Raw genomic sequence first — 26,941 nt, forward strand, 5'->3', positions numbered from 1 at the left:
ACCTATACACACACACAAAAATAATTTATATATTTCATTCTTTCAAACAATTTCCACCATATGATTTCATTCTTTCAAAATTCCTCTTATTTTCTTCTTCGACAGTTAGTTTCCTTCTCTAGTAAGTCATAGCCTAACATATTAGGAGCTTAATAGTAAACAGTAAATTCCAGTTACCAAAGAATATTAGCTAGCCAATGTCCCTGCATCAGTAGAGCTTCCTCTACTGTACATCCTTAATGGAGCCTCTATATTCTGTCATGCTGTCAGCTTTGGGTGTCGGTTTTGCTATGTGATATACATATGGAAAATGATAGATAAAATGAAATATTGTGGATCTTATTCAATGAGTCTGAATCTTCCCTCAAGACCCAATTTAGATTTTTGGCACCTAGGTATTTTCAGTTCAGTCCAAACCCAGAGAAGCTAGGGAACTTCTACCCTATATTCCCTTGGAGTTGAAAAGCTCCTCCCCTGTGGAGGCGGGTCAGTGTAAATGTATATAGGAACACAGTGTGAGAGGGAGGATCCTGGTCCCCTCCACTCTCACACATGCTTGGGGAACTGCAGAAGTAAGGGAAACTCAGAGTAGACTTGCTCCAGTACCTCTTGGTTATCCTAACAGTTTCAGCGGCGTCCCGCTGGACAGCTCCAGGAGGCTTTGCCACCCCTGCTCTGATCTGTTCTCTTAGGAATCCAGATAGAAATTCTGATCCCAGGAAAGCTCTAGTCTTAGTCTCAGTGTCTGTCTGTCTCCATCACCTCCCTATCCCCACCCCCCAACCCTCTATGGCTCCATGAGGTTTGCAACGTCTGGAAGAATTTCTTAACCCAGTTTTCAGGTAGAGATAGTCTGCACTTTAAGGAAGGAATTAAAGCACCCAAGCGCATGGATCAACTTTCCCAGTGTGTTTTTTCTTCTGATATTTTTTGCAGGACATTTTCTCTGGTGACAGAAACTTGACGAGGAAGAGAGGACTACGGATCAATTTTATCTTTTGCTCTTCATTCCTCAGTGTTATAGAACGCATGAAAATTACAGTGGATTTTCCAGTAGTTAAGACTATGGTTACAAAATCTCTTTCTAACCTTTCCCTGCAAACTAACGAGAATGAGAGCAACTTGATTCCAGGGGTCTTAGAGACAGATTTCTTGCCTCCCTCAGAACAGGGCACCGCGGAGTTTGTGATCCGCTGCGTGATCCCGTCGCTGTACCTGCTTATTATCACAGTTGGTTTGCTGGGCAATATCACACTAATGAAGATCTTCATCACTAACAGTGCCATGAGAAGCGTTCCGAACATCTTTATCTCTAGCCTGGCAGCTGGGGATCTGCTGCTTCTGGTGACCTGCGTGCCGGTTGATGCCTCTCGCTACTTCTTTGAAGAGTGGATGTTTGGGAAAGTGGGCTGCAAACTTATTCCCGCCATACAGCTTACCTCAGTGGGAGTTTCTGTGTTCACTCTCACGGCGCTTAGTGCAGACAGGTAAGAATGCCTGCCATGGTACCGAGACTTTTTGATGTTTTTTTGGGGGGGGGTGGAGGAGGGAAAAGAGGTGAGATGAGTAAATGAAGAGAGAAAAGGAGGAAAGTAAAAGTAAAGGGAAAGAAACAGGCAGAGAGAAAAAGGAAGAAAGAGAGCTAAGGGGATAGGGAGGAGGGGGGAATGAGGAAAATGGGAAGGAGAGAGGGGAGGAGTAAAGATGAAAGGAGAGACAAAGAGAGGAGAGAGCGAGGCAGAGAGAACGAGATAGAATGGATAAACTGAATTAAAACGTAATTTAAATGTGAAATTTGAAAACATAATTTAAGAAATTTATTTAAGAAGAGATCAAAGTGCTTGAAATAATTTCTAAAATACATTTATTAGTACATCACTACCATGAGACTCTTTTATAGATGGTTTCACCACTTTACATGATAAAAGTCAATTTCAGGTGTCTTGGAGGGGGTAGAAATCTTCCAAGTGGGACTATATTTCATCTTTTAATCATTAGACTAGCTTGATAGTTCAGAATATCGCTTTAAAGTATCCTTCTCAAATATTATCAGTACTTTGCCTCTGAAGTTTTTAATTGAGCAAGGGGAAAACCTTTGCACTAACACATTACTTTTAATTCATTACTACAATTGGAAGCAATAACAACCACTTTTATGCAGTATCCTAAGGCCCAGTATTTTGGACATTTTATACTTGTTTGCTACTAGAAGTTTAAGAACATATAGTTTCCTTAAAATTGGGTTGTACCAAGTTTTGTTATTTATTGACAATGGAGCAAATTAAAATTCAACCCCATGCAAGATGCTTTCAACATACTTTACAAAAATAAATAAGTTGCAGAGCTGGTGCTGAGTTTCAGTGATGGAAGGAAATTCCTCATTGAGAGTTCCCTATACAAATGAAATCACAAGTCTAGTCCAAAAAAAAAAAATCAAAAACCCACACCACCCTTAAATGTGTGTGTATGTGCACATAAAATGTATAGGTAACTATCCTATATATAACTTTATGGAGGAATATAGATGAGAATGTCATTTACAGCTTGAAGGTCATCTAGTCCAATTGTTTAATTTTACAGATGAGAAAAAAAGATCCAGAGATGTCATGTGATTCATAACTTATGGTAGGCTATGGACCTAGGATTAGAACCCAGGTCTTTTATTCCTGTCCAGGGATAGTCTCACTATATCTTACTCTCATCCTTTCAAACTCTTAAGTAGATAGCTAAAGGAAAAAGATGATTTTTCTTTTTCTTTTGCAAAGAAGGATAGGCAATATCTCCACAGCTGGATGGAAGCAAGGACTGGAGATCTGTGTATGCCTTTAAATATGAATGTACTAATTTGATAGTTTATGCTTCCAGGAACTCACTCTGTATTATCTAAACATTTGAATGTTACATTGTCTAGGAAAGATGAAGAAAAGTCGATGTAAAAATAAGTGTATGGAAAATTGAGATTCTTTAATTTCTTAATCCAAGTTCTTAATGAGAAACAAAGTTTGGGTTACTGAATTATCCAGATCATTATATTAATTCCTTTTTCTGCTTTGTCAGTGGAGAGTTGGTCAGAGAGAGCACAAGAATAAAGTGAAGTGGAGAATTAAGTAAATATCTGTTAAGTTAAAGACTATAAAATGTCATTCCAAAAAAAAATTAGACTTCAATGCACACTTTCATAGAGAATAATAGAGTTATTTTATCTGAGTTATCTGGCAGCTTTATTTATGTATGTTTACTTATATGGATACAATTCTTATTGTTCTTTTTAATGTGCTGACAATTTTCTTGAAGTGTGTGAAACTTAAGATATTATTCCTTTTTGTTATCTTTTACATATAAATCCATTTTTACATTTTAAATTAAAATGATGCTATGATGATTTTGTACAAACGTCATATATGGACCTTACTGCAGCAGTTCTCATAATTTTTTTTTATCATTTTTGATTAGATTTTTTTCAAACATGAATCTTAATATCCCAGTAGAACAATCCTGAATTTACCAAGTTGATTTTCATAACTTCCAGGGAAACATAAGTAAAATTGTTCTGTCTAGGGTCATATACTGCTTTCTATTTTCTTACCAGGTAATAACAGATAGCAGATAAGTGCAGGTGGTTTCCATGTGACTATATTGTTAGGGACTAAGTCCCAGATAATTTTAACACCATAGGAGTTTCCTTCCTCTTATTCAACTGACCTTTTAAGATATTTCCCTCAGTGTTAATGTTTGCTTAGGGAATAAAACATAGTTTTAGTAGCAATCCAAGGCAAACAGATAATTCAATTCAAAATCTAAAATGTTTTTCAAGTTATTTGCTATTTTTATTATCCCTATCTTCATTCTCCTCTTAAAGTATGGATGATTATGGTGATGGTGGTGGTGGTAGTATTCCCCCCCAAACCCCAATAAATATTCTTCAATCCATACTCTGAGTTCATCACATCTCTATCTGGAGTGGATAGCATTTTTAAACATGAGTCCTCTGCAACTGTGATTGGTTCCACTGTGTGGATCAGAGTTCCAAAGTCTTTTAAAATTGTTTGTCTTTACAATATTGTTATTCCAAATTGTTTTCCTGGTTCTGTTCACTTCACTTTACATTAGGCTTTTTTTCCCTACTACTTCTCATCCCCAACACATTGTTGGTAATATATTCTACATTTCTGTAATTTTCAAAAAGCTCATTTATACTTTGGTTATTTGGAACTTGGAACACATTTTCTTTCTTTTTTTCTTTTCTTTTTTATTATGGATGTAACAATCATTAGCAAAAACAGATATTTCATTATACAAAGAAGAACAAGGAAGAGATTTCTTCAGAATATACACTAGGCAACTTTCCATTGCCTTTTGAGTAACCTGTAATTTTGATTCTGCTGATTATGGTGTCATATGATTAGGAGCCATATAGCATCACTGGAAAACTATTGTTAAAATTTACATGCTTGCAGCAGTGAGCAGCTTGAAATCATAGGAGACATTGTGCAACTTCCCAAATTCAATTCAGCCCAAACTCCTCCTCCTATTCAGTTTCCTGTTTTCACAGTCTGTCCAAGTTATCCACACCAATGGATTAATTCAATTTGTGGCCTATTTTGTGATAATAGTTTATACTTATATAGGATTTTATGGTTCATAAAGTGCTTTAAATACATTGTTTCATTCAATCTTCACTATAATCCTGTAAGTGGGTTATTACATATAGTATCCTTATTTTACAGGAGAAGCTGTAGGTAGTGCCTAGTGGATAGAGAGCTGTCCTTGGAGCCTTGAGGGTCTGAGGTCAAATTCTGTCTCTGACATATACTGGCTATGTGACCCTGGGCAAACAATTCAACTTAAATGACATTGTAAGTTGCAGAAAGGGTGTTGACCAGCATTGGTAGAGGGAGTGTCCTTGTCTAGGAGTTCAATATACAAATGAAATAATAGATTTAATCTCTATCTCTATTTTACAGATAAGGACACCGAGAATCAGGGATGTTAAACAACTTCTCTAAGGTCACACAGCTAGTACCAAAACTGTTGGGGCTCACACTCAAGTCCTCTGCCTCCATGTTCAGTCCTGTTTCCATTACATCAAGTGACCCTTATAAGTATACTTTGTCTAGAAGCTTTAATTTCACTACTTATTTTATATTTTATCTCTTATTAAGTATTATATATGTATATATTATGTATAAACACAGCAATAACAGAATAAAAGAAGAGAAAGGAAGTTGTTATTGACCCGACTTATTTGACAACAGACCAAAAAGTCACATGCTGAACAATCCAATGATATTCAATGCAGACCACATTAACTAGTCGCAGTGACAAAATTACAAATATGTGAATATAAATTAAAGAAAATGTTGAAACAATTTTCTGGCTAATTCATATAAAAACCCTGATATCGAATCAAAAGGGAATTGGGCTGCTTCTTTTTTTTTGGTCAGGAAGACTCAGATATCTGAAAATTTCACAGTCACCAAATCATAGAAGATCCATCTAATAAACCTTAATCTTCCATGTGCCTTTTCCTGGGGTCATAGAGAGGCCATAAACATAGTGGATTGTAAAGAAAGAAGGAACATAAGCTGTTTACTTACTACAAAGTACAGTGTAAACTTGATAAAATTTATCAGTGTAGATAACAAGATCACATAACTGAGGTATCAAATTTTGACCAGGTCATTCTGGCCCAGACACCTATTTGGGGCCAATATCATATTTTTTAATATAGGGACAGAGATTGATGGCCTATTTGAGTACTGCTTTCTTACATTTGTGCCTGGGGTTGCTATTACTACTAACTAGTACACATAATAGGTTCTTTAAAATGCTTATAAATTGATTTAGCTACAGTTGTCCTTTGAAAAGAGTCATATATCACTGGGAAAGATCCAGTTGGATCCAATTTTTATGACTAGGGTTCGCCTTGTGGGTAAACATTGGGGAATGTCTTCACATAATTTACAGAATTTTGACAAAACCCCTTTGTCCCAAATATCTCTCTTATTACCTACCTTAATACCTGAAACCTCACTATTAGGCTTTATTTCCTTTGCTTCTTAAAGTCTTTTGAATATTTAATAATTTTTGTTAAAATTCACTGGCCTCTGAAGCAGATACATTTTAGAAACAGGTCTAACTATATCAACATGCTGCTGAAGCAGCTTCAGTGGCTCCTCATTTTTCTTTCTTTTGATAATAACCAAACTACTATTTTTGTCATTAAAAGTTTTCATGACCTAGTTCCTGGTTGTGAATCTAGTTCCATCCTATTTTTCTATACAGAGTAAATACATAAGTAAAAATTCTTCATGTACTCTATGCTACAGCCACACTGGTGGTCTACTTGCTGCTCTTGTACATGACATTCTATTTCTCATTACTATGTCTTTGCACAGTCTGTTGTCCATGCTTGGAATGCACTACATCTTTACCTTTACGTCTTGGAACCTCGAGTTCCCTTCAAGGATCAGGTCACGTGCCACCCCTTTGAGGAATTCTTTACCCCCTAGCTGTGAGTGACTCCTCCCCATTAATCTGCAATTATTCTTTACATATCCTGCATTATTTATCTGTGAATATGTTGTATCCTTTGCCCTCGTAGAATCTAAGTTCTCTGGGGTCAGACATTGTTTCACTTTAATTGTATTTGTATCTCTTGCACTTAATGCTATGCCTGACACATAGAAGGTACTTAATAAATGCTTACTTACTTTCAGTGCTTTAAATGCAGCAAGCTTCTTTCAGAAACAAAAGGCCATTAAGAAACAACATCACTATTCTTCTGGCAACCCTTTATGACTGTGAAGCAAGGAATACCAAAATCTTAAGTTTATGGGTCATACAAAGGACAACGAAGAGGTACGAGGTGGAAGTGGTTAACACTATGCAAATGCGGAATCACACTAGGGAAGCATAAAAAATGTATAACCATTAAAAAGAAAGACAGGTGGATCATAGTGCAAACAAATATTAACTTACAGCTTGTTTACTCCAGTGGTATATATGTAAAATCATGGGAACTAGAGAAAAGCTTCTAGCATAGAATGTTGGGTAGCCTTCCTACAGAAGATTAATAGAACACAAGAGGGAATGTAGAGTAGGGAGGGACATAAATGAGTGGTGATCTCATCATTGGATGGAGTACTCATGGTGATAAGGTCATATCTCTCTTCAAATATTGAAGTATCTCTTATTATTCCTAGTTGAATAATCAGTGTAGTCAATCAGGTTTGTCTCGCATGACCTCATGTTGATAAAGTTATATTGGTTTTTAGGAATCATGGTTTTCCTATTTAAGTGTTCACCAACTGTTTCCTTTCCAAGAACAAATGACAAGCTCACTGTCCTAGAGTGTAGATTCTACTATCTTCCTATCTTTTTTTTTTGAAAATCAAGACAACATTGTTCTTCTCCAGTATCATTCTCTAAGAACTTTTATAAATCACTGACCCATAGCTTACCATTTACCACTGCCAATTCTTTCGGTACTTTAGGATCTATTTAAAGGAACTCAGTTCATTAGGGCCTGGGAACTTGAACTCATTGAAAGCAAGAAGGTGATACCTGGATATCTCCTTACTTTCTTGGGATGTCACTCTCAGCTGATTAATTTTTATTCTATCCTCTCTACTTCAAAATATTTTCTCTATGAAAGAGAAAAACATAAGCCAAGTAAGAGTTGAGTTCTGTCTTCTTATTCTTATGTTATCATCCTCTCATTGTCCTGAGAAGCTGCTTTTTCCTTTGACCCTTCTCTTATCCCTGGTATTACTAAAATATGCGCTTTTTTCATCTTATCATTCACTGACAGTCTCAGCTGCTCCTGACACAATTCTTATAGGGATATACTACTCTTTGATATTCATCCTCAATTATTTGTCCTTGCTTCTGTCTTTAGTAAATGCCATTGAAAAAATCTGAGTTTATCCATGAATTCCCTGTATATCCACACCAGTATCTTCAGGCAGCTATACTTCTATCTCTTTCTTGGAATAATGTCTTCATTTGTCTTCGGAATTTCAATCTTGTAAGATTTCTAGTCCTCTTGGGATGATTTCTTCCACAAAATTGTCATTGTAACCTAACTATCCTTTCTCTCAATCTGGTAAAAATCTATTCTCTATCCATCTAGGGTGAGTGGCAGAGTACGCTCAGATTTCATTTCCTTCTCTTTTACTATCTCTCTGATAGAGTGATCATAACCCCAAGATTCGTGTCATTTCTTCTTTATAAGTGTTCTTTGTTATTAGTTTAAACGTACGTACAGGTCAAGGACACTTGTTCCCTTTATCAGTTATTCTACATTTTGAGTGATGAAATCATCATCAAGCTAAGTCGAAATTTATCAGCTCTTCTGCTTTGGGAAAAGAGACAGAAAGAGAAAGACAGACACAGAGGGAGGAAGGGAAGGAGGAATGGAGAGAGAGAGAGAGAGAGAGAGAGAGAGAGAGAGAGAGAGAGAGAGAGAGAGAGAGATTCAACAGATGAATGTGTAGTTGAAGTTCTCCATTATTATGTTGTCAGGCTTCTGTGCCAGGTTTGTGATCTGTTTTACAAGCTCATATAATTAATCTGCCTATAGAGATGATCCGTAATCCATCCCTACAAAAACATTGCTTCTTTTTCTACCTACATTGATTTTCACTTAAATGCTTTCTACTATGTTTCTTCCCCATTGGTTCTAGGAGTTTTTTCTCATGAATATATTCTTGGCATACAATAGTAGAGGCTTTTGATTTTTATCTAGCCTATGAATAAGGTATGCCATGCCAGAGCCAAATTTCCAGGTATAAGTGTCATCTCAATGATTCTCAGGGATGATTTCTAGGTCATTTGTCCCCTTGCATTTAGTATCTGAAATGCTATTTGCTGGCCAGATTTTGTGCTCTCTTATATAGTTATCTAAATCCAGGAGTTTTCTTCCTGACTCTCTCCATATGTATTATCTTTATTTCTCCTGTCATGTTGCACCTACTCTCTGTAGTATCAGCTTCATTACACATACACATATGTATATATGTATATGATATATGTGGTTAGTTTTGTCCCCCACATTCTTTCTCCTCCCTTTTCAATGTCACGTCTATATGGTACAGCAACTGGAATACAAAACTTGGAGTCAGGAAGAACTGAGTTCAAATTTTGCTTAAGATACTTGTTGTGTGACAAGGTAAGTTATTTAACCTTTCTAAGTCTCAGTTTTATCATCTGTAAACTGGGGAATAATATTGCCAGCTACCTCAAGGGGTTGTTGTGAGGATTGAGGTAACATGTATACAGCTCTTTGAAAACCTTAAAGTATTATATAAATGCTAGCTATTGTTAATATTGCCAAAAATATATTTTGCATACACTGGACCTTCTTAGATGTTCACTATCCCTTGTCAAAAGTGATAGATTCCTGTGTTTTAATCTGTGACATTAAGATTTAAATTTTAGACACTATCTTCTCAGTCAGCTATTCATTCCCCAAATTCTTAATTAAATCTTAATTAAACTATTCATTCACAGTAGTAATGAAAATATTACCTGTTCTTCCAAGGTCTTTTGGATTTTTAAATAGTTCTTAGCAATGCTTTTTAGATCTCTTGTAATAACATTATTTGTCACCGCATGAATTGCCAGAAGTAGGTAGAGGTTCATAGGCTTGATAGTTCTCAAGAAGCTCTCCTTCAAGTCCCAGATATGTGCCGCAGGAAAACAGACCCACCTGTTGTTTATATTAGGTCAACAAATACTTCAAATCCAACCTCAGATACTTATTAGCTTCGTTAACTTGGACAAATCACAACCTCTGTTTCAGTTTCTTCAAAAGTGAAATGGGAATAATAATACCTACTGCCCAGGATTGTTGTGATGACAAAATGAGATAATATTTGTAAAGGAGTTTTCAAAGCTTAAATAACTATACAAATACTAGCTATTATTAGCTATTACTATCATATAAACAATCGTGTTTCCATTTCCTATGGTACTTTTCATTCCATGACTTCCTTCAAATGAATCAGCAAATTAATTACAGGATTTAGAGCTGAGAGGGACCTTAGAGATTATCTAATCGAACTCATTTTAAAGATGAACAAATTTAGACCTGGAAAATTTGTGCCTAGGGTCATGCTGATATCTAATAGTATAGAAAAAGCTACTGAACTAATTAGCAAAGAAGCCCCTCCTCCCAAAATAAAATAAACAGAATGAACAAAATAACATGGAGGGAATTCAAAAGTGCAAAAAGAAAATGATTACATCTGTCATAAATGCTCCCTCATAATTGATTTTCCATAGGGAAGAAATGGAAATATAATTGTTAATATGATTTGGTGGGGATTTAACTGAGGACTTCCTGACTCCAGGTCCAGCTCTGCTAAATACTGTGTCACCTAGCTTCCTCTAATAAGTAGATGTTAGTAGGCTATGGCATCTATTGTAAGTTGCATGGAAACTTTTCCCATGTTGTTAAAGTCATCATAAAGGATATGTGTGACCAGAAAAGTAGGTAGGCTAGTCACATATGCAAAGTGAGGAGTGCGAAGGGGACAAGAAAAACTAAATAGGGATTGTTTTGCTGCTCAGAGTGGAGGCGTGGTTAGAATGAACGATGGTGAAAAAAAAATTAACTCAACTCTTAACATCTTCATACTGAGCAGGATTTTTTTTAAAATGTAGTTCAATGGGAGTTAAAACTAGAGAGGAGATACTTAGAGAAAATTAGATCTTAATGAGTTGAATTTATTCACTTAGATGCTGTAGCTATCAGGCTACCAAAAAAACAGGCTAATGTGTTGTAAAGTTTCTGTCAGTAAGTGTCACAGGATTGGTAAAAATGTTCCAATTTTCAAAAAATGGAAAATTATGAAGCCTTCAAACTATGGAATGTTTATCTTGACTTCAAATGCATTATTCAGGAGATGGCTTGTGAGCTTTTTAGAAAGGGAAGTGTTGATCACCAGGGATGAGAATGGCTTCTTTAAGTCTAATCTCAATTTCTTTTTTTTGACTGATTTACTAAATTGGAATGTCATAAGTATGAGACATTTTATACTTGATTTTAGCCAACATTTGACAAAATGTCATGTTATCCTTCTGGGCAATTTGGAGATAGAAAAATTAATATATAATTAACATTGTTATAGTAAATTTAGAACTACTTGAATGACTTGGCATTAGAAGGAGTTATTATTGATTTACTGTCAATTTAAAGCTTTGGTAGAATGCCTCATGTCTCTGACTTTGGCATCTGCTGTTGATTTTTATCAGTGATTTGGATGAAACAAAAAAATCTGTTAAATTTTGAAATGACATGAAACTAATAGTGGGTAGCTAACATGTTAGATGAGAGGATCAGGATTCAAAAGATTTTCAATAGGCTGGAGTGTTCTAAGAAGATGAAATTTAATAAAGGAGTCTAAAATTCTACACCAGCTTTCAAAAAAAACAGAATTGAAGGAGCTATGGCTAAATAACAATTTGTATTGAAAGGATTTTAATGTTTTAATGAAATGCAAACTCAATATGAGTTATCAATGTAGCAAGGTTGCCCCCTACTTCCCCCCCCCAAAATACCCTAATGAAAGCCCAGGCTGCAATAACATTTTCTTTGCCCTCAAGGATCTTACATGCCAATGGAGGGAGACAATATATAAAGTGAAGTTGGAAAGGGGGTGGATAAGCATTCCATAGCATGGTTCAGAAATGTCTGGGAAATGGCATGGAGGCTGGTTCACAGAAAGAATAAGGTGAGAGCTCACCTGTCAGAATTGGGGGACTTAGTGACAATGTCCAAGGCTGTGGTGAGGGTTTAAAAACGAAGGTCAGAGTGTAGACAGCGTGGTGGGGAGATGGTTAGAAAGTGGTGAGAAGGCCTGGTTCACAGTAAAATAAGGTAAAATCTCATTAATCAGATCAGTTATCATCCTGCTTTCTTCTGTCCAGATCAGGTCTGACCAAGAGTATTGAAGTTAGTTCTAGGTCTCACATTTCATGAATCACTTTGACAAATAAGTTAACAAGAAAATATCAAGAGTCATGAGAATAGGCTATATAAGGACTGACTGAAGGACTTGAGAGTGTTTAGTAGTACAGGTATGCTATAAATTTCTAACAATGAAAGATATTAAAAAATAGAATGGGCTGTCTTGAGAAGAAATAATGTAATATTTGCTGACATTTATATTAATGTTTGCAAAGTGCTTTACATATATCAACTTCCTCTTATTGGAGATCTTCAAGTAGGAGCTAGATGATCAATTTTAAGGGATATTGTAAATATTTCTCTTCACCTACTGGTTTTAGTAGATGCCCAGTGAAGTACCTTCCAGATCCAAGATAATGTGATTCTAAGGTCCTATGAAGTTCTAAAATTCTATGAAGTCCTATGAAGCTCTGATTCTATGATAGAGGATGCTGAGAGAAAGGCAGGAAGTGAGAAAAAGAGAGGTCCTGTTGATTTTGACTATCTCAATTTTGAACAATTTTTCATAAACTGTTAGGAAGTTTGGCATGCCATTCAGGTCATTCTGCTCCCCTGGGGTTTCACCACACTTACATGACCAAATCAGACCCAAAGAAAGAAGGTCTATTTCCTCTCTCACTAATTTCATTCCTTATTTTCAGGAAATTCTTCTGATTGTAAAATGAAAAGTTCTAGGTTGAAGCTCTTTTCTCTTACTAAGTCTTCCAAAAGGAGGAAAAGTGTTTTGTAACTAGTAAATACTATAAGAAATGTAAGCTAATACTAGTCTAAGTAGTATATTGCTTATGTTAGACAACTTTTGTGAGACTTCAAAGCAGAAAGATCTAAGATATGTGGAATTTAAAATCTTCAGTGTGTATTCAGGCTTCCATATGTTATTTAGTTTGTCCAAATAGAGGCAAAGATAGTCTCAACATTTCAACTCTAATGCCCATGTTAAAATTACTGACGTACACAGTCAAAGTGAGGGGTTGTAGTCAGAGGGTGATGTTATGACAGGCTGTTAATGGAGATTTTTTGGACAAATGAAACATTTTGATTTCCCTCAAATTATATTGACTACACGTGGGAATAGCCCAGTGTGAAATGATATTGTTATTTGGTTCTCTAAATCAATAAATAATTTTATCAACAAGCATTTATTAAATAACCACTATATGTGAGGCTCTAAGGATACAAAGACAAAAATGAAACAGTCCCTGCCTTCTAGGAGCTTACACTATGTTGAGGAAGAATATGTGTGCAAATAAAAGTATATAGAAAAAGATACATACAAAATGAATGAAAGATAATTTTGTGGGAGAGGCAGTAGCATCTGGGAGGATCAGGGAAAGCCTTATGTAGGAAATTACATTTGAACCAAGCTTTGAAGGAAGCTAGGGATTCTAACTGGCAGAGGTAAGGAGGGAGTGTATTCCAGGCATGGGCGACAGGCAGCCTGAAAAAAACTATGGAAATGGAATACCTAGAATGAGAAACAGAGAAATGTTGTGTGGAAAGGGATTTCATACAGGACCAGTCAATTCAGTGGATGAGAACATGGCAGTGATCACTTGTGGGTGGTAGAAGACAGTATATGGATTCCAGGCTAGGGTTGGCATAGTAGAACATGTAAGATGAGAAGAGTGTGAGGGCTAGTGATTAATTAAGACAGCTTTTACTTGCTTCATAATTTGCTCAATTTTAGCCCTACTCTAATTGGTTGCTCAGGTAAATAAATGAAGATTTGACATATAGAGGCAATACAGCAGCCTATGAGAAACTCCTAAAAAACAGAGGCTATTTAGTTCTGTTTTTTAAGATTCTGAAAGAGAAATGAAAGAAAAATAAAATAAAATATGTTTCTCATTGTTATTTAAGATGTGTATTACAAATTTAAATGTATAATATTAGATTGAAAACTAAAGTCATTATATACAGGTAATCATATGACAAGTCAAGAGCAGAATAATTTTTAAAAATAAAAGATATTTTCTATTTTAAGAAATTTGGGTGGATTGAGCCCTTGTTCTAAGCAAGTTGATAAACTCTATTATTACTTTAAGAAAAATCAGCTTTGGCTTGTTGAACTGACCTATGAGGAATATCTTACCATTCAAGAACCTCACATTCTCTAAGTAAAAAATGGCATCTTTGATTTCTTGCCTTCATAAATAAATGTAACCAATTTCAGTAATCAAAACCAACAGGCATGAAATTCACTCAAAACTAACTCTTTCTTCAGAACCCCTATTTCTGTGAAGCATTTTCCAGGCACAGAAGTGCCCTCAGGACCATTTTCATAGATGAGACATTCAAACAATTCCAAATAACTGTCAGGAGCTGTCAGTTCTACTCCCTTTAGCAAATAAAAATAACCTTTCAGAAGCCAGTTATTTGCTTATCCCATGTTTTGCACTCAACATGTGGCAGTTCTAAGGCTCTATTTATTTTTTGCCAGTGAAATTTGTTGCAATATCCCAATTTGCCTTTTACTATTAATATAAATAACATTTCCTGGGGTGGGGGGAGGGTGGCAGGGTGTCTCCATTCCTAAAGACTACTAATCAAATTTTAGGAAAAACCCCAAAGTCATAGGCTTCCTGAAGGTGTAGATAAATTGCTTTATTGTACCTGTCAGAATGATGTCAAACAATTTGTGGAAAAACAGCTGGTCTCCACAACACAAAATTAAAATGGATAGAGGCCTGGACAATTGATGTAAGTTGAGGGTTTGCTCATTGCATGTATGACTTATCCTCCCTATTTAAGTAATGGGTCATGTTAAACTTGGGGTAGGTATTTAAATGGGGATAATGATGAGCTACATGCTCAGAGTTATATCTTAAATATCCGAGTCTTAGGGATAATAATGATAAAATTTAATTATATTGATGATGGATGATAGCTAGTGTTTTTATAGGGTCTTTATAAATATTGAGTCATTTGATCACAAGAGGCACACATTCTCGTTTTACAGATGAGGAATCTGAGGCTCAGAGCATGCCAGAGCTGAAACAGTATAGAACTTGGAGTCTGAAGCCTAGAGTTTGTCTTGATTCTGTCATTTACTACCTGGGTGACCTTAAGCAAGTCACCTTACCTTTCTGGGTTTATTTCCTAATCTGAAAGATTAGGTTTGGGGGATGGTTTATAAATTCCAAGGTCCCTACCAGTACAAATATTCTGTGATTCTGTAAGTGTTGTGTTCCAAGTACCTTTGGCAGAATGGATATCATATTCCTAGCTTGAGCCTTTTCTTCAAAGTTATCACCAGAGAGGGCAAGGTATCCAATTTATTTGAAGTAAAGTTATAGGATGTCTAAAGTCTGGACACATAGGCAATGTAGAATTATTTCATCGAGTTCACGTGAATCTTACAGAGTGCATCAGCCTTTAAATTACAAATGATGGAAATCATATTGAAGATGTTATTTGCTAATATTCCAACTAAATAAAATATTGTTGAAAATTTCATTCACTTCATTTCTTGAAAATGTGCATTTTTGCCTATGTGTTCAGACTTTAGGAACACCTTGTATATACAGCTGACTTCAGATAAGGGTGGTGCAAGGAAAAATAAAATAGTTCCCCCCCTCTCTTTGGAAGTCCATTCTCCTTTCCTCCTTAAAAATCACCACCACCAACTGTAATGACATTGCTTTTACTATTCTACACTATGAATTATTTGTTTCGTATAGGGTAGTAGCCTCCATTCTAATTAGAATTCAGTGCTTAAACTATTCTTCTTGCACTTGATTCTCCCCACCAATCCAAGTCCCTCCCACCCTTTAGTGGCCTCAAACCTATAACTGAGTGGGCTTCAGATGACTGCAGTGTGTAGTAGAAGGGGAATATTTGGGGTAGTGCCTTGAATGACAACGTGGCTATTTTCTCTGGACTCACAAAGTTACTACCAACTAAAGCTGCTTTTGGGGTTATGAAATAACCATTAGTTGAAACCTTTTGTTCTATGTATAGTTTTCCTGACCTTTTTTTCTGGGAAGGATACATTGGCCTTGACCTTAGACCACATTTTCCTTCTCCAGACTCTGTCGCCAGATTTTTTTACTTTGTCTTTTGTCCTGGCTTATTGGTTGCTCAACTGATCCTCAGGAGAGAATCGTGCTCTGTAAATCCAATTAAATTCAATAAACATTATTAAATGCCTAGTATTTACAAGATGCTGTGCTAGGCAGAGGGAATAGAAAATAAAAAGTTTAAAAATCCCTGCTCTAAAATAGAAGCAATGTGAGTAGTGGATAGAAAATTAGACTTGGGTTCAGGAAAATTAGCTGTGTGACTGTACAAGTGAGACGGTCAACTAATATTTTTAAGCTCTTGTTGTGTGCCAGGCACTGTGCTAAGTCCTAGGGATACAAGAAAAGGCAAAAGGCAATCCCTGCTCTCAAGGAATTCACAGTCTAATAGGGGAGACAGTATGTAATCAATTATGGACAAATAAAATATATGCAGGAAAAAATAAAGATAATAAACAAAGAATTGATACTAGAATTAAGGGAGAATGGGAAAAACTTTGGAAAAGGTAGGATTTTTAGTTGGGACTTGAAGGAACTCAGGGAAACCAAGAAGAAAAATGATATGGGAAAGAATTCCAGGCATGGGGGACAGCTAGTGAAAATGCCCAGAGTTTAGAGATGGAGAATCTTGGTCAAGGAATGGCATTGTCTGGATCAAAATATATCTGGGAGGGAGTAAAGTATAAGAAGACTGGAAAGGCCAAGTTATGAACAGCTTTGAATGCCAATCAGACTATTTCGTATTTGATCCTGGAGTTGAAAGAGTCCTTCAACCTGTCTGAGTCTGTTTCCTCCCCTACAAAATGGGAATAGTAGTTTCATAAAAGAATTTCTGGTTTAACCTTTGTTGAAAGTGAATATTTTTGGAGAATATAACTTACTCTATTTTGTTCTGTGTTCTTCATTTTGTGTATGACCTCTGCATGAATTGCAAGACTAACTACAACAGCTGATTCCACTCCAGTGTCTTCTCTGCTTCCCCAATGAATGCAAAAAAAGCCCCCCACCAAACAAACCATCAATTGCAGAGAGAGAGAGGATGAAGGAAGTGGAGGAGGAGGAAGAGGAGGAGGATTTAGTCTCTGGAATGTCTCCCTCCCTTATCTAATCTGACAGGTTGTTCCCTTTACTTTAGTGAAGCTAACTATACCAGGACAGTTTCTTATCTATCTTGTGTGGCTAACTATATGCATTCTAAACAAGCAAACTTTTTACTTTGTATAGCCACAGTATAATGGGCAGTCATCTTTTTGTTTGTTTGTTTTTTTGGTGCAATGTACAAATACTACTGGCTGAATTGTGAATAACCCAACAATAACACATAACATGTAATTTAGCAATTACTAAATCTAGTCCCCCTCTCAACACAAAGTCAGGGGATAGAACATTCTGTTAAGTGCTCTCTTCCACTAGGCTTTCTCTACTACTTCCAGCCCACATTTCCTCTTTTTATGAATTTCTATGAGAGGCAGTGTGGCCTAGCAGGCTGACCTTGCACTCAGAAAGCCTTGTGGGGGAGTTCATGTCATACTTCTCCCACATTTTATGACCATTAGCATATCAAATAACCTCTCAGTGCCTCAGGCAACTCTTGAGTCCATAATCAATTAGTCAATCAATAAACCTTCATTAAGCACATACTACATGCCAGATTCCGATAAGTTCTGGGGATATAAAAAGAGGCAAAAGATAGCCCCTGGTCTCAAGGAGAGGAGCTCACAATTTAAAGTTAGAGGTGAGTTGAATGAATTTCTCAGGATGATGAAATCACAGGTCCAGATCAATGCCCTCCTCCATGCCTACCCCATCCAAATTTAAAACAATAACTATTGTATTATCTATTGGGATTGGTATGGAAAATGGGTTATTACGGAGAAACATTTTGGTGTAGTGGATAGAGAGCTAGCTTTGAAGCCAGGCCTACCTACCTTTAAGTAATTGGATGACTGTTTCAGTGTTTTGGGCAGCTCTCTAGGTCGCTTAAGTTTTAGATAAAGTAACAATCTGCATTAGTAGAAGTAGTTTCACCACTCATAAGTTCCATATGAAGATAAAATCACTAGTCCTATTCCTCTCTGTCATGGTCCTCTGGGGGACTACGTAAAGTATAGTTTTGTGGAACAAGTTTACTTTAGGGGATCTGATTGTGGTTTCCTTGATAGAGGAAGCTTCCTCTTCTGCCAATGCAAGTGGGCAATTACTCTGCCACTCAGGAAAGTTAAAATACTGACATTAGTTATCATTCTAATATCTAAAAACTTTTAAATTATTAAAAAAAAACCCTGATATGCTCTTTCTTCTTCAAACACTTATTGAAAGATTTTGTACTTTAATCAGACATAAAGTGCTGACAAAGTACCAATATCTAGAGTAGAGAATACTTCTTGTCTTTCGCTGAAGTTCTGAAAGTCAATGGAAGTCATAAGCATGTGATGCTTATATATATAATCCAAGATGGAAAATGCCGAGTCGTAATTCAGGGAAATGTGGAGATGAATATAGTGAGATCATTTTCCAAGCAGAAAAGAATTTAGAAGATGAGATAATTTTCATTTACTTTTAAAATTAATTATTAGATCATTATGATGTGTTCATACCAAACAGAGACGACAGGCAAGATACAATAAAAGGATTATTAAAATTTTAATATTTCTATTTTCTATTTTCATTTCTATTTTCCTTTTTTCCTTTTCCAATTTTTGTTTCTTGTTTCTTAAAATTGGAACTATTTTACTGAGTTTATTTGTATGGCTGAAAACAGCCATACAAAACAGACTATGTTATTACCTACATATGAAATAGTTTGGGGACCATCATTATTCACACATTTTTCCCATCAACATTTGAAGAAAACCTGATTGATTATATCTATTTTCATTTGTATTATATTCCTTTAATTAAAAAAAAATACTTTCACAGAGGCAGAATCTTTTGAAACAAAAGATACATAGATAAAAACACTCTTCAAATTATAAAACAGAGTTGCATTGTCATCCTGCGATTGAGTCTTTGATAAATTGCCTGTTCTCAGATATGTCTTCTGACATTTTTGAATTCATATTATGATACTTATATAGAACATCACATTGGCCTCTGCTCTCCCTTTTAAGCCCCGAGAAAATTCAAGCTGTGAGTTCTCTTGGTTTTAGAGGAACAAAGGTTCCTATGGTCTCTCCCATTGTCTGCTGTAACAGTTGGATTTGTGCCCTCCAAGAATAAAGTATGCAATGGTCCCAGAATGGTCCCTCAACATTGGTTTCATTGGGTTCAAAGGTATCATTAGTTTTGTAATTTCTGCACTGCAGTGACAGGAATTCTCTTATGAAATTACTCTATTTACTGCTACATTTTGTAAGGAAAAAGTTAGTAGGAATTGTGATCACTATGCAATCAACCATTGTCTGCAAAATGTAGGGGATGGACTAAAATACTATAATTTTATTATATCAGGTGCACTGGTAAAAATCAGTAGTCTCCAAAGTAGGGGCTAGGACCTTCCTGGGGAGCTTTTGGCTTGACCCCAAGGAGATAAATGATCAACCAATCAGAGGGTAGAAGATGAATTGGTTTTCTACCATAGTGAATCTGTAGGCTTTTATCCTACACTCAAAGATATTTATCTGCTCTTCACCATTATGGCCCAATATTATCCTAGATCACTGCTTTTTCACTGTTGTTCAAGCTGCTAACCTCTGAGGCAGTTATAACCTAACCTTTATGTGAGTACCTATAGTGGCATCTGCTGTGGTGCCATTGACATCCCCCACTCTTTCTCCTTCCCCTATCCAATCTGTTTACCCGGAAAAAAAAACAAATGAAACCAAAGCACTGATAAGTGTGCATGATCAAAAAAGTTTGGAGACCACTGGCTTAGAAAACAAAGTAGAAAGCTAGGTCTTGATTACACTTGATAATATGAAATTGGGAAAAACGTGGAGCTGAGATTAACTCCAGATTTTCCTTTAAATTAAGAGTTTGTACCTTTATTACTGAATTTTTCTTAACAGCTTCAAATAGTTTTAAAGTACAGTCAAGTTTCAATGATCTATTTATAATATTTGATTTGAAAGTATGCTTTCAGTTTCTTATTTACACGATAAACAGGTGATGCATTAATATCTATTACTTATTTTAGTTCCACTATTCATTCAAACGAAGACATTTAACTCACTTAACTGTCTTTCTCCCACTCCCTGGTGATAAACTGTAAATATAGCAAATTAAGGCAGAAAAGGGGTTAGTTGGTGCAAAGAAAGGATGCTGTCTCCAAGAAGAAGCAAAGACAATTGTCTTCCCCAAGGATATAAGGGAAGAGTTCTGAGCAGAATATAAAAACATTTTCATACATCAGAATCCAGTGACTTAATGATTTAAGAAATATTATGAATTTCCAGGACATTGTTGTTTTTCAGTTGTGTCCAACTCTTTGTGACTCCATTTGGGGTTTTCTTGGCAAAGATACTGGAGTAGTTTGTCATTTCCTTTTTCAGCTCATTTTACAGATGAGGAAACTGAGGCAAAGAGTTAAGTGACTTGTCCAGGCTCATACAGCTAGTAATTGTCTGAGGTCAGATTTGAACTCAGGAAGATGAGTCTTCCTAACTTCAGGCCCAGGACTCTGTGTCACCTAGCTGTTCCTCTGGGACATTAGGCATAGCCAAATGCAAATACCAAAGTATACTAAGGCAGCTAGATGGTATATTGGATAGAGTTCTAGATTTGGACTCAAACTCAGAAAGCTTTGAGTTAAAATCCTACCTCTGACACTAGCTATATGATCATAGGCAAGTCACTTGCCTCTGCCTGCCTCAGTTTATTCATCTATAAAATGGCTATATTGACAGAACTTCCTGATGATCAAATTATATAATATTTGTAAAGTGCTTTATGAACTTTAAAGTGTTATCTAGATGTGAACTATTATTATATATTAACAGTTCTTGAATTGCTGCAATTTTTGACTATCTGCACTATTCTGCTCCTTCATTTAGTGTGCTTAATTAACAGTTGAATCCAGAACTTGTCACTCATGCCTAATCTCTGGCCTACCTTACTAACAAATAGCGAAAATGACCTACCTATAGGTGGAAAAATGCGGAGTGAAAGACTGAGACAATTCACAAACTGGAAAAATCTGTCCCTAAATAGTAGATAGAGCATTGACTTCTCCTACATGTGTTAGAAGAAATTTGAAAAATAAAATAGAAATTTGTTTTCTTTCTAGATATAAAGCCATTGTGAATCCTATGGATATCCAGACATCAGGTGCAGTCCTGTGGACCTGTGTGAAAGCCATTGGCATATGGGTAATTTCTGTGCTGTTAGCAGTTCCTGAAGCAGTGTTCTCTGAAGTGGCCCACATCAGGAGTATGGATAATGGCAGTTTCACAGCATGTATGCCATACCCTCAGACTGATGAGTTACATCCAAAGATCCACTCAGTGATGATTTTCTTGGTCTATTTCCTCATACCTCTTGTTATCATAAGTATTTATTATTATCACATTGCAAAAACATTAATCAAAAGTGCACACAACATCCCTGGAGAATACAATGAGCATTCTAAAAAGCAGGTAAGAAATTGGTGGGAATAAATACTATATACAAATAATTGTTTTTCATTTTACCTAGTAAGCTCAGGAAACTAAATGAATGAATGAAAAAGCACTTGTTAAGTACTCCCTATACGCAAGGCAATGTGCTAAGCATTGGAGATATAAATAGAAAAGGAGGGAGAGTCTGTTCCCATGGTGCTCACATTCTGGGAGGGAGGAGCAGGGTGTAGAATATACATATAAGAGATTTTAGCCTCAAGTCAGATGTAAAGATTCAGAATAGCATTAGAGCCTTCTTTGCAGTCAGGACTAGGCTGGTACATAGATGGATTATATATTTCCACAATGTGGTATGATTTGAAGTTCTCTTAGGAGGTCTTATATCTCCCTTCCACCCAATATGTGGCCCATTATTCTGTCATAAGGTTTAAAATTCTATTAGAAATTAATTTTTCAGGGTTAATGTCTTTTTTATTTGTAAATGTCTTGGTGAGAGGAGTTTGGGATATAACATTGTTAGTTACAGTTATTCTGGCCTTAGTTTAATCAAATTTTTTTTCTCAGAACAACTAACTGAAATTCAGGTAGGAAATTGGAGTTTTGTTGAAGAATAAAGGCTGGAAAAAGAGAGTTAATTTTAGAGCATGGGGAAGGAGGCATAAGTGGGGTGAAACTATGGTTGTTACAAGGCAGCCTGAAGATAGTATGAAAGTGCAGGATACCCAGGAGAACTGAGTGCCAGGAGGTGGAAAGAGACTAAAGGTGAACTTTGACTCATGCACAATTTTGCTTAGAGTTGGCCCTGAATTTCCACAGTAAAAATTTTTAAAAATTAAATCTCCAAATTATTTCACCACTAAGAGCATTACCAATAGGAACCAATCATTCTGATTTTTTTATTAAGAAAAAAGGAACCTAAATATTACTACTGGAAACCAAGGCTTTAAAGGGCAGCCTTGTGTAAACCTGGAGAGAGAAATCTTCTCTTAGTTTTCATAGGTTGGGACAAATTATCTCTGCTTGTTCCTTGGTTGAGAGGAGAAAGAATTGAGTTGATTTAAATTATGAAATAATGAGTCTTATAACTTCCTTTGAATTAGTTAGAACACAAATGAAGGAAATATGGATGGGGTTCTAGGCTCTACTGAAATAGTATTAACAATATTTGGTTCTTGAGTAGGGGTTTTAATCACAACTTTTTTATGCTGGGTCTCAATGATATTCTTTTTTTGATTGAAAAGTGAACATTTCATTTCAGACAATCACACAATTGTTTTCAAGCATCTGGATATTTGGTACCATAAAAACAAAATATACAGTTAAATTGTACTTTTCTACCTAGATCTGGCACATTGGGAAAATTACCACTGACTAGCTTTTTACTCTATGATACTAAATAACATTGATAAAATACTTTTTTATAATAACTCGGAGGCACAATGTGTTTAACTGACTTGCCTAGAATCATATATCTGGTATTGGAGCCGAGACTTGAACATAGTACTCTTTCTCCTTTATTCCATTTCCTCTTTCTTCTGCTTTCTAGTCTCCTGGTTGCCCCAGCAGAGGAACTTTTGTCTTTCATACCACAATGGCAATTTAGATGAGCAGTTTGCAAATTCTTGACAACAAAACTCAAAACTCACTGGCTTCAAATTGTGTATCCCTCCCAAATAGGGTATTGTATATGGAGATTCCTTACTCATAGGACTTTTTTCCTAACTCAGGCAATTCTTTTCTTTGGTGCCTAGGAAGATATACAAATAGCAGTGTAAAAGTCAGTGAATGGGTATTTGCCAACCAAAACAGTCAACTAGTAAGAAAATATTTCTTGAGAGCCTACTATGTGTCAAGGTACCATGTTAAAGTCTGAGAAAGACAAAGAAATTGGAAGCATGATTTCTGTCCAAAGAGTGTTACAATATACCTGGGAAAATAAGATATAGAGGTAAAGATTACCCATCAACAAATTAGGGTATTCAACTAGATCATTTCTATAGGCTCATTCCTCTTCGATATTATTACTTTATTCTGTAGACAGTGAAAATTCAGGGGAAGGAGAAATCAGTATGGGACAGGGGACATTTGGACTTTATCCTATAGTTAATGGATTTTTTTTAAGGCAGCAAACTTTTTTTATTTCTTAAAATGACTCATCAAAAAATTTAAACTCAAATTACTGGCTGCTAAATCATTCCAAGCCAAATGGAGTTGTTTAGAGAAAGCAATATGAGTGTAAAGGTAAAAGTCCCATAGGTTTCCCTATTTTCCTCTTCTCTGGAAGATTGCTAGATCTCTTGGGATAAAGAGGGTTTTGCATGTGACAGATCTTGAGTAATCTTCCAGGGAAGTGTGTGGAATGAATGTTGGGCATCATCGCACCATGAAGAATGGTTGCAGCAGCCAAGAGCTCGTGAAGTTCCTGGTCCTTTTGAATGAATTGTTGGATATGGTTGGAGTGGGTAGTAATTGGAGTTTTTTTGTTTGTCAAAGCAGCACTACCAGATAGTTCCAGTAACTCTACTGTCAAATATTAAATCATAGCAGCCAGAGAGATAGGAGGTGAAATTGAAGTAGTAATTTCCGAGCAGAAGACTGGTGAGATAGCGTTGGTATTTTTGGAATATTAACTTGAATCAGAGGTACTGCTTTCTCTAAATCTTGATGTAATTTGTTACTGAAATGGGCATTGAAAGCATGATTTTAAAATTGATATCTTCAACTGCAAGGAAACATGATATGGAGAATATAAGCTGATCTTGGAATCAAGAAGGTATATTTAAATCCTCTTTCTGACATAAACTGACTGTGGGCAAGTCACTTTGACCTTTCAGTGCCAGATAACTCTCTAAGAGGATGTTAGGAGTAGTTGCCAATATGTATAGGGGAACACCTTTCCTGGATTTCCCTACACCAATAAAATCACAGATCTGAACATAATCCATATGTTCCATTAATAACTCAAGGAAAATTCTTTCTTGGTAGCAGTACCTTTCCTCAATTTGCTACACAGCTCTTATTTTAAAATACAATTTAAAATTCTAAGACAGATATAATCAAACTGTCAGAAACTGAGTGATAGAAAATGATTTACAGATAAAACAAAAGAACATCAATTCCCTCCCCTCACCCCAAGGAAGTTCCTAGAGACTTTCCACAGAATAATTACCTTCAAAATGTTTGCTACAATGAAATGAAAGGAAACTAGTTTTAATTTTTTTAAGATTTTAAAAATTTATTTTTTAACCATTTTAAAGTGAAATCTTTGACAATTTTCACAGGTCAGTGATTTATGTATACAGGTAGCAAGATGTGGGAAGCAAGGTGGACTTGAAATAAAGAGGTCATAGATAATAGATCATAGATTTAAGACTAGAAGAGGGGGCAGCTAGGTGACACAGTGGGTAGAGCACCGGCTTTGGAGTCAGGAGGACCTGAGTTCGAATCTGACCTCAGACACTTGACACATGTACTAGCTGTGTGGCCTTAGGCCACACTTAACCCCAGTTGCCCTGCCAAACCACACCCCACCCAAAAAAAAAGAACAAAAAAAAAAGACTAGAAGAGGCTTCAGAGGTCATTTAGCTCAACACATTCATTTTACCTATGAGGAAACCCATAGAAGTTACATGAATTACCTAATGTCATTCGGACAGTAAGTGGTAGAGCCTGGATTTGATCTCTTGTTCTGTGGCTCCAAGTTCAGCATTCTTTGCACTGTGTTATGCCATATGATCATGGGCAAGTCGCTTGAGTTCTTTGAGACTGAGATTCCTCATCTCTAAAATAAAGATGGCAATGCTTATATCTCAAAGGGTTCTTGGGAGGAAAGAGCTTTGTAAACTTTAAAGGGCTCTATCAATGTACAGTAGTATTAGATGTCTGTTTGGAAAGGTGAGGGTTAAAAAAAATCAGTTCTACTTTAAAAGCCTCTTACATTTTTCCTATTCAGACTAGTCTTGTGTCTGAAAAATGCCCAAGTTTGTTTAGTTTTCGTGCCTCATTAATTGGGTGGATTTAACATAAACAGAGATAATTCCTGCTAATAGTTAGAAGCTCAAGAAAAAGAAAAACAGTTAAACGCAAGGGAGCTTTGAAAGATTGGGGAATATATGTTGGAAATATAAAGGCTTAGGCATTTACTTGTGACTTATCATCTCAGTGTATGTAAATTGTCAAATATAAGTGGTAAAGGCAATGCTAAGTGCAATTAAGCTAAGAGACTTCACAGCAGTGCCAGGTGCCACTTTGCTGAAAGGAAGTCATTGTTTTGCTGATGTCATTTGGATGCATTGTCATATCAAGGTCCACTTCACTCATTTCAATCATTGTTAGGTTAGGGGCTGACTTGATTTGATTCTGCTCATCTGGATGATTATTTCTCTTCTGTTTTCAGATGGAAACACGAAAACGCCTGGCTAAAATAGTCCTGGTCTTTGTGGGCTGCTTTGTGCTCTGTTGGTTTCCGAATCACGTGCTCTACCTGTATCGATCTTTCAACTACAAAGAAATTGACCCATCCCTTGGCCACATGATCATCACCTTAGTGGCCCGGGTATTGAGCTTCTGCAACTCTTGTGTCAACCCATTTGCTCTTTACCTGCTCAGCGAGAGCTTCAGGAGACATTTCAATAGTCAGCTTTGTTGCGGGAGGAGGGCCTATAGGGAGAGATCTACCAGCTACCTGCTTAGCTCCTCTGCTGTGCGGATGACTTCTCTGAAAAGCAATGCTAAGAACACAGTGACCAATTCTGCCTTCCTGAATGGGCACAGCATGAAGCAGGAAATGAATCTGTGATTCCAGTCATTTGACTCACTATCTTGAAAGAATACACTCAATATCCTTGCTGAGCTGAGCAGGACTAAACAATTCCTTCCTTCTTCCAACGTTTTTTTTTGGCTAGTTCATTAGAGGATGGATCACTGTTGACTCAGAGAAGGCAAGACAAACAAGACAAGTATTTTTCTTTGAATGGGTCCTTTAATTGCATTCAACACATGGATTGCCCACATAGAGAAAGACTGAAGAGCAGTCTAAAACATCTTCCATGTTCTCAACCTGCATCTCCCCTCTAAAAAAAAAAAGACCGCAACCTGATATAACTGAATATTACGAACTATAGGATTTAAGCTACTGCTACAGATGACTGCAGAATATTTTCCTTAGAAGTATTTTTCTTGGAAATATGACATGAATTTCTGTGTTTTTAAAGATATTCCAGAAAGGGTTACATGATACTGTGATTCAGTTTTTTCAGAGACTTTGCATTTCTAGTATAGGCTACATTTACAATTCTTTACTTTGGGAATTTCTTCTACAAATAGTGTCAATATATGCACAAAAAATTTGGACCCAAATTCTAAGTGGTGATAATAGCTATTGAAAATTCAGA

At 36.2% G+C, this 26,941-nt stretch overlaps 1 protein-coding gene across 1 annotated transcript; it reads left to right on the plus strand.

Moving 5' to 3' along the window:
• The first annotated feature begins 1,029 nt into the window (after positions 1-1,029).
• Positions 1,030-26,350, plus strand: NMBR (neuromedin B receptor). The gene is made up of 3 exons (XM_036768899.1): positions 1,030-1,487; positions 21,218-21,566; positions 25,945-26,350. Exons 1-3 carry the CDS (start codon positions 1,030-1,032, stop codon positions 26,344-26,346), a joined length of 1,209 nt encoding a protein of 402 aa, XP_036624794.1. The 3' UTR covers positions 26,347-26,350.
• The last annotated feature ends 591 nt before the right edge of the window (positions 26,351-26,941 follow it).

Source organism: Trichosurus vulpecula, chromosome 7 (genome assembly GCF_011100635.1).
Source record: "Trichosurus vulpecula isolate mTriVul1 chromosome 7, mTriVul1.pri, whole genome shotgun sequence".
Classification (NCBI taxonomy): Eukaryota; Metazoa; Chordata; class Mammalia; order Diprotodontia; family Phalangeridae; genus Trichosurus; species Trichosurus vulpecula.